At 38.4% G+C, this 8,968-nt stretch overlaps 1 protein-coding gene across 2 annotated transcripts in view; it reads left to right on the top strand.

The window, feature by feature from the left end:
- Nucleotides 1-8: 8 nt before the first annotated feature.
- MTREX (Mtr4 exosome RNA helicase) overlaps nucleotides 9-8,968 on the top strand; it is a 41,813-nt gene continuing 32,853 nt past the window's right edge. For both annotated transcript variants that reach the window (XR_008483305.1, XM_054282221.1), the window contains exons 1-9: nucleotides 9-319; nucleotides 1,035-1,169; nucleotides 2,263-2,329; nucleotides 4,027-4,089; nucleotides 4,584-4,696; nucleotides 5,440-5,614; nucleotides 6,562-6,652; nucleotides 7,006-7,130; nucleotides 8,302-8,400. Coding sequence is in view for 1 of the 2 variants with exons in the window: in XM_054282221.1 (XP_054138196.1) it covers nucleotides 204-319; nucleotides 1,035-1,169; nucleotides 2,263-2,329; nucleotides 4,027-4,089; nucleotides 4,584-4,696; nucleotides 5,440-5,614; nucleotides 6,562-6,652; nucleotides 7,006-7,130; nucleotides 8,302-8,400 (984 nt within the window). In the remaining variant the exon portion in view is untranslated. The remainder of the gene's footprint in view (nucleotides 320-1,034; nucleotides 1,170-2,262; nucleotides 2,330-4,026; nucleotides 4,090-4,583; nucleotides 4,697-5,439; nucleotides 5,615-6,561; nucleotides 6,653-7,005; nucleotides 7,131-8,301; nucleotides 8,401-8,968) is intronic.

Raw genomic sequence — 8,968 nt, 5'->3', positions numbered from 1 at the left:
AGCTGCGGAGGGGCTCGGCATCGGGACCGGGACCCAGACTCGGGCAGAAATCGAGATCGCCATCGAGCACGGGCCGTGTGGGCGGCTACTGGTGCCAAGGCCGGCGGGAGCGCCCGTCACCCCTCAGGGGGCGGGATCGGAAGCGCCCTTCTCGCGGGAAGTGTGCGCCCTGCGCGGGGCATTGTGGAAGCGCGGCGGCTAAGATGGCGGAGGCCTTTGGGGATGAGCTCTTCAGCGTGTTCGAGGAGGACGCGGCCGCCGCTGCTTCTGGCGCCAAGAAGAGCAAAACGGGCCCCGCCGAGGGTGCCAGGAGGCCGGGGTAAGGGGCCGATGTGGTGGCGGGATGAGGGCTGTAGTGCTGGGCTCGGCTTCTTCCGGCGTGTTTGAGCTGCTGAACCCCTGGGGACTTCGGGAACGTGTGTCAGTGTCTGAAGGGAGGGTACTAGGGGGATGCAGCCATGCTCCTGATGGTTGTGCCGAGCAATCGGACAAGAGGTATCAGGCCGAAACTGATGCGCAGGAAGTTTTACCTGAACGTGAGGAAAAACTTCTTAAGTGTGTGGGTGACTGTGAACTGGAAACAGATTGCTCAGAGTTTGTGGAATCTCTCTTACTGGACGTATTTAAGTCCCGTCTGGATCCGCTCCTGTACCATGTGCTCTAGGAGCGACCTGCTTGAGCAGGGAGGTTGGACCAGATGAGCCGCTGTGGTCGCTTCCAACCTGAGCCCTTCTGTAATTCTGTGACCCATTTTCCCAGGATCCCTGGCTCTAAAGCTGTAGCCAGCTCTGGCTCTGTGGCCTACTGGGGAGTGTGGGGACCTGGTGGCCAGCTTGTCTGGGAACTGGTTTGAAATCCCACAGCTGTTTTGGTGGGTCAGGTTACCTGGGTTGTTCCCGAGGTGCAGGGAACAGGATCCCTTCCCCCAGGTGCAGGCATCCCGAGGATCACACTTGCCCTTAAGAGTTTTTTGTCCTTGACAATACGTAAATGAAGGAGGCAAATTTTAAATTTCTTCTGTGTTTTTGTTGCAGGAAAAGATTGGAAGAAAAACCTTCAGTACCAGCCGCAATAGTCAAGCCAAAAAGGGAGGCTGAGATTGATAGTACTGAAAATGTCATTTTGGGGAAAAAACCGAAATTGGAAGATGTTTTATCAGATGATGTTAAGTAAGTGCTCAGCTTAATGTGTGAGGTAGTCCTAGCAAGCTGCCTTGACTAGCCATGTGCCAGTTGGGAACAGCTGATATGAAGGAGTTTTGCAGTGTTTTCTTGTAAAAAAGATGAATTTGTGCAAGTTTGGTTTTCCATTATCTGTTTAAGTGAGAAAATGCTGCTAGTGCAGCCTCAGCAGTGATGAAATCTGGGTATATGTAAAATTATACTGCACACCTGTAGGCCTTTGCAGTAGAAAATGTTCATGCCTTTGTAGTTACTCACTTGAGTCGGTGGTCAAAGGCATTGTGTTGATTTCGCACAGAGCAGGAGATGAGCTGGAAGCACGTGGTAAGAGGCAGGTTTGCTGTGTACCATGAGCTTGAAAGACATAGTTGGCTTGCTATACAGGAAAAAAATTGGCAATTTGACAAGGCTTTTGAGGCATGTAAGGTGATAACTGCATTATCATTTGGTCTTTCATGTAACTTTTGTAAAGTTCACTATCAGATTTCTGTGAGAAGTTCATGAGAAGACTTCTCAAAACACTGTAGACAGTAAGTGAATAGAAGCAAAACAGAACCAGAGCCAATATTTTACATAATTTTCTGTGTTAGTGGTATCAGTAGAATGTGTACATCAGAAATAAACAGTTTTATGGCAAGGGACTCCAATCCCTTCTCATGGCCACAAGAGAAGGAACTGGTAAATGAAAGAGGGGCCTTGTCCTTAGGCAGGTGCTTGGGTTGCTTTAAGCTGCCCTTACTCTGTGTTGACTAGTAGCATGAGTACAGGTCTTGAATTTTGTTTAATTATATCTTGAAAAAACTCCTCATTTAATCATAAAATTTTATGTAAGTAGGTGTGACTCAGGCGCTGTTTTGTGGTGCAATTTTTGAATCAGTAGCTACAGTAGATTTATATGGTAGCAAAATTTTAATTTTGAGGTAATAGTCCTGGTAGTAACCTCTGCAGCCTGTCCATGCTAAGACTGCACATCCGTTTTTTTATGTTGCAGTTAAAGCAGATGTGAAATTCAACATGTTCACTTTTATATAAAACAGTATTTTTTAGTACTTTTTGGTAATCCTAACTCATATCTTTTTAGTCTGACAGATCTGATGCCTCAGGTAAAGGTGCAGTCTGTGGAAACTGTTGAAGGTTGTACGCATGAGGTGAGTGCAGTGAAAAAGTACATGAAAAATACAGACTTGTTATACCTAATTGTGTGTATCGTTGCCACTATAATAATATTCTTTATTCTTCTTGCAGTTATTATGTCACAGAATCACAGAATTTTTTAGGTTGGAAAAGGCCTTTGAGATCATTGAGTCCAACCATTAACCTAGCGCTGCCAGGTCCTCCCCTAAACCTTGTCCCCAAGTGCCACATTTACACATTTCTTAAGTGGCTTTAGTGACTTTCCTGGACAGCCTAATCCAATGCTTGACAACTCTTTTCTAATGTCCAGTCTCCCTGTTCACAGTTTAAGGTCATTTCATATTCTCCTTCTGCTTGTTACCTCGGAGGAAAAATTGTCCCAGCCTGGGGATGCCTCAGAGCTACAGAGTTGTTGTGGCCCAAGGGCAGGACCTGGGACTTGACCTTGCTGAATTTCACACCATTGGTCTTTGCTCATTGATCCAGTCTGTCCTGATCCCTCTGCAGAGCTTTCCTGCACTCCAGCAGATACAGTATTTCATACAGTATTTAAGACTGCGAGGAGTTTGAAGTCTGTATCTGACTAAGCATGCACAAACTGCACTTGGAAAATTAGTAGTGTATCTTACCAGAAGGAGTTTCAATCATACTTACAATACAATAAGTGATTGTGAAAGAATTGGTGGTAATATTGATTGGTTTCTGTATTTGTAAGGTACCCAAGAGCATTTGAGAAGAAAAATCTACTGGTTGGTACAATGTGTTTTCTCTTTGTAGTGTGATCAGTGCATTGAAGTATTCTTGTATTCTGGTTCAAGTAGGAAAGACTTTCTTCTAAAGCTGATTACTGTTGAAAAATACGTTTTGGTAAAAATGGAAAATTACTTTTTTTCAAGTGCAAAGTAATAAAAGCTATCCATTTTCAAATTGTGTTGATGGACATAAATACAAATTCAAATATGAAAAATGCAAACTATTAATGCTTTCATAAATTAATGTTTTCTTGAAGCATCCTGCATCCATATATGACTGTCAGAAAGAGTTTGTGTGAAAATCAAATGTGTAAATTTTAACTTCCTTATACTGTTATGGTCTTTTTATATTCTGTGCTATTTTCTCGAGCTAGCTCAAGTTAGTTAGGGTCACATTCAAGGGCTCTGTATCATCAGACTTACATAATGAAGGAACTGTAGATACACAGGGTTCTAAAGCTCGTGTATGTAAATTTTTTGTTATTTTGAGATGTCTGTTAAAGGTTTGCCATCACTTAGTGACTGAAGAGACCTTACATATTTAAAGTGAATAAATAATAGATATTGGCCCGGAATGGGAATGTTACCAGCACAAATACAGTGTATTTGGAAAGGGATTATCAATGTGAGCTCAGTAATTGCTTGGAATATTCACTGGCCAGAGCACTTGATGGTGTTTTGGCTGAAAAGCTACTGTTACAAGGCAGGTGAAGAAAAAATGTCTCTGACAAGACAGTAGGGCTATCAGAGGAGTGAGAGAAGCAATGCTGCTTAGGTAGGAGAATATAAAGATTGATTGAAAAGCTCTTGAGAGGAAGGAATAATCCCTTGACACATGAGCTTGTAGAAACAGGATAACAGAAATTCAAATTGATTTTCATACACTTCACATTGCCAGAAGTGTCACTGCTGTGGACACAGAAATCTGCAACGGTTTTTATTTTAAATATCTTTAATAGGTTGCGCTTCCAGCAAATGAAGAATTCACAGGTCTGAAGCCAAGAACTGGAAAAGCTGCAAAAGTATGTGGCAGATTCCATTTATTTTTCTTTTTGTACGTGCTTTACATAGTAAGTGAGAGTAGAGGGAAAAATTATGTACTTTGTCAGTAAGATTTGTAAAAGATGGTCTGTAAGAAGCAAAATTCTCTATTTAAAATTTGGCAGAAAAAATTATGTGTTTGAATGAGGTGGATAGGCTGTTATGATATTCTTTCTGTAACATCAGGCAGGGGCAGCATTCTAGTTCTCTTCTTAAGCTGATAAATGAGTGAAAATTCAGTCATCAGGGCAAGATTTTTATTTGCTATGACAACAAGACATAAGCAAAGATCTTAGGTATGATATAAAAATACTTAAGTACAAAGTCATTGCATAATAGTGGCTTAAGATCAGCAGAAATTACAAGTGTCTCCAGGATTTAATTTGACTCTAATTTGCACACTAGGACAGTCAGAAGAGTAGTTAGATGTAGGTCTGTCTTAAATTTCTGTAATGTTTTTGCTTTTTTCTTCTAGGAGTATCCATTTATTCTTGATGCCTTCCAGAGAGAAGCTATTCTTTGTGTAGATAATAACCAGTCTGTGTTGGTGTCAGCTCACACATCAGCTGGTAAAACTGTTTGTGCTGAGTAAGTACTTTTCTAACAAGCTCTAATGAAAGAATAGTGTGATGTCCCTTCTGTCACTTTCTTGAACCTTCAGTAGCTGTTGTGTTGCAATTTCTTGATACAATATTTAGTCCACCAGTGTTAGAATTGAATTGTCTATTCTTGATTATCAAAATTACATCTTCCATCATTTAGTGAGTAGTGGAAGGCTTAATTTGTGATTAAGTTTAGCTTTTATTTTTAAACTGTCAAGCTGTTACTGTATAGATTGAAATGGGAGTTTCTTCAGTACAGATTTCTGTAAATCTTGAAAAAATACCTTTGTTTTCTAGCTCCTGGCTAGAAGAAGTCAGAACTTTCTTCTGTGTTTTTTTTTTTGCTTTGTTAGGAGCAGTGGTTTGGTTTAGTGAGCAACTTCTCTGTCAGGATTTGATTCAGACCTGAAATAAGAAGTGAAATGTACATGGAGATAGATTAGAGCATGGGTTCAAATAATAATAGTTTTGTTGTGACACAGTTACAACTACATGTACTCTTGTTTCCATAAAAATCAGCTGACTTGGTCTTTAAAGAGCTTTCACTCTGCAGAGGTGCATGTGTAGTTGCACTGAATTTAATAATCTGGATAGGAAGTGCTAGATGTATTAGAGCATGGATTCAAATGCTGTGTATCATTCTCTTGGTGTTCTGAATTGCACAATTTATTTTGTTCTAAGGCGAAGTAATACACTCCAGCAGTTAATATGGATATTGTTTGAATACAGGTATGCAATTGCCCTGGCTTTGAGGGAAAAGCAGCGTGTGATATTTACAAGTCCAATTAAAGCTTTGAGTAACCAGAAGTACCGTGAGATGTATGAAGAATTTCAGGATGTTGGTTTGATGACTGGGGATGTCACCATTAATCCTACAGCATCTTGTTTGGTAATGACAACTGAGGTAAGACAGGCATTAATTCTTGATCGGTGTTTTCTTCTCTTTTTGATTGGGGATGTCTACTTTTAAAAGACTAAAATGGCCTAATTACACTTGAAAATGTTCAAAATTTCATTATGACTCATTTGAATGTTTTAACTTTTTTTTGATTATTTAAAAAGTTAGGTAAATCTCTGTGAATTTGTGGTTTTGAATTGTAAGTTGGGAACTTCTGATTCTAATGTGGAGAAAGTCAGAATTTAATCTCCTGAGTGCTGAAGACACTGACTCTTCTGTCATGTAAAATGCTGAAAGTCTGATTTCCTAAATCCTGTGGTCAGTATTTTGTTCTAGAAAGGCAAAATAAGGAGGGCAAAATCATTGAAGGATAGCTGAGTTGTTCACAGTAGGTGCTAGAACTCTGGGAATAGGTAGCTTTTCACCTTTGTTAACAAAGTATTGTTTACAGAGCTTTGTTGTATTTCTGTTGTAGAAATGCAGCCATGAGTTGAAATTTTCCTCTTTACCTTTACCTCAAAGGAACAGGCATGACTTTGGTAGGGAAATATTAAAAAGATTGAATGATTTGATTTCTGACAAAAGATGTCCCCTTAATCACAGGGCAGTTATCTGTTAGGATGAATTAAAAAGACGTCTTGGCAGAAGTAGATCTATAGAGCTGTAGCAATTACCTGACAGTGGAAGCTTGGAGGAATATGTTGTCTCATTCTTTCACGTTTCTCCTTTCAGAGAAAACAGTTTTTGTCAGGTAGTGAGATTGTTAGATTGGAATGAACTTGGAAAGCAATCTCAAAGCCTATCTTTAAATGCTTTTATGTTTTTTGCAAGATATGATTTCATATATCCATGTAAAAGTGAACCAGAAATTCTGGCAGTTTCTTACTGATGTCCATGTAACATGACTGTTGTTATTTCACATGGAGGGACTCAACTTTTACTTCCTTTTCTAGATCTTGAGAAGTATGCTTTACAGAGGTTCTGAGGTTATGCGTGAAGTCGCATGGGTTATTTTTGATGAAATTCACTACATGAGAGATACAGGTATCCTGTATATACTATTTTTCTTTTCAAATCTTGGTAATTTTTCCCCAAGAACAATTTCTTTTTCTTTTGAAGAGTGAAGTCTAATTTTCCCTTGTAAAATCTGTCATCTTTTTGTATAAATAATTCATAATTTATTTCTGGCTGAATTGACATAATTACCTGTTGTAGTTTGTATTTTCTTCACCAAAGCAGAAATGACTTTGATGCATTTGACATACCCCACTTGTGTAAAGAAGATTTGTTTTATTTTTTTGTCTTATTTGTTTTTAAGCATGCTTGCTGGTCTTTGGCTTCAGGAATGAGAAATTGCTCTGATCACATACATTTCCCATATGCTTTTCCATTTTCAGAACGTGGTGTGGTTTGGGAAGAGACTATTATTTTGCTTCCTGATAATGTACATTATGTGTTCCTTTCTGCAACTATTCCAAATGCCCGTCAGTTTGCTGAATGGATCTGCCATCTTCACAAACAGGTAATATTTCCAATATGCTGTGCCTCTGTGCTTTTTGTCTTGTGGCTTAATACTGTGTGTTTGGTTGATAACTGGGCCTCTGAGTATCTTTTTAGTAATTTTCGTGCTTTCCTGGCTTCTCTAGCTGTGTTCCTACTTTTGCAGGTGTGCTGGCTGGTTCTTCTGAATGGCAACATTAGAACTGTTTCTTAATGTTTATTTTCCACAATTATTTAGGTACCTGCCTGTTTTAAGGAAACATTCTGAATTATGAAACATGGTGAACATACAGTGATTTTCTTAGGGCTGATAGACAAGAGGTTATTAGGTGAATTTGGCTGAGGAGCTCTGTAAAAGGCCATGTAGAAATCAAAAGCAAACCTTAAATTCACAGGAAATACTATATATGGTTGCAAGCAAGTAAGAGAAGTGTTATTTAAGAAATCTATCCTGTCCTGTGACCTTTAGGTTTGAAATTCTATTCCATTTTTTTTTCTAAGATACGCATTTATAGCAAAGACTTTGTGAATTGGAACTGGGGAATTTCTTATCAACAGGAAGTTGGTCCAATTTTAAAAATATTCTGGCAATTGATCCTTATGTTGTTTGTAATGAAGGGAGTATAGTATAAAAAATGTCTTTTTAAGTTTGGCACAAAGCCTTGACTTTGTTTTCCAGACCATTAGATTGTGAGGTTTTTAAATGCAGATTTATGTAATATTTAATGTTTAAAGGAAGTGGGGTTTTTTTTCCCTAAACATGCTTTTTTAATGCATCAAAACCTTAAATGCTCGTGAAGGTCTACTGTGAACCTTTCTTAGGTGTTTCAATAATGCTTCAGGCTTTTTCTACAAAATACACATTAACAGGTTTTCCTTTGATTTTAGAAGATGTTAATATTTCAAACCTGCTTAGTAATGCTGAAAGAAATACTGTCTGTCTTTACTTTTATTAATGAGAAATTTTTGTAGCCAACTTGTATTCTAAAACATTTGTGAACTTTCATTTTCTTAAGCTATGTCATTAGTACAAAATCCATATTCAAGAAAGAAAATTTGTTATCTTCATTTCTGAAAGCCTTACTTTCTGATTTTAGGAGATTGTATTTTAATAGTAATGTATTGCATTTTTCATCATGCAAGTGATATTACAGTGCAATTATGAAATATTTATGTGAATTTTTTCTTTATAGCCTTGCCATGTGATTTACACTGACTATCGACCTACTCCACTGCAGCATTATATATTTCCAGCAGGAGGAGATGGACTCCATCTGGTTGTTGATGAAAATGTAAGGAATGCTCAGTTTGTCTGAAAGATTGTTTTATTCACTTAATAGTGAAAAGCTTGAGCTCTTGCAAAATTTGGATAGGCAGTATAAAGGATGTTTTTGTTAAGTATATCTCTGAACTGCTTTTAGATTTTTGGAGTCTTACACAAGAAATTGGTTTTGTTATCTAATGTCATGCAATCAGCTGAGTAATACTTCCCTGAGATGTCTTAAGTGCCCACATCCTTGTTTGTTTTCTATAATTCATACTGCTTTCTGTAAATCTGCAAAGTAGTTGAAGTTCCTTGTACTATTTCTCGCTCAAAATAAAACATAGTGGCATGTAAATTTGACTTTAGTTGAGGGACAAAATATTTTCATTTCTTTAGCTGTTTTTGAACTAAAAACTTGCTTAAGATTTATCATTAGCTCACTCAGCAGTTACTAATGCTGCAAACAGTAGTGCAGCATTTGAAAATACTCCTTCATTGGGCAGTGTAGTTTTGTGTGGAGATTCCTAAAAGTCAGTTTTAATACTCTGCCATTCACCAGGTCTGGCACGGTGGGTAGGGTGGTGGATAGAGCAATG

Source organism: Melozone crissalis, unplaced genomic scaffold, assembly GCF_028551555.1.
Source record: "Melozone crissalis strain CALT ecotype California unplaced genomic scaffold, PUWL_Pcris_2 ptg000005l_1, whole genome shotgun sequence".
Lineage (NCBI taxonomy): Eukaryota > Metazoa > Chordata > Aves > Passeriformes > Passerellidae > Melozone > Melozone crissalis.
Note: the sequence above shows the minus strand (reverse complement) of the source record. Positions and strands in the feature narration are given on the sequence as shown.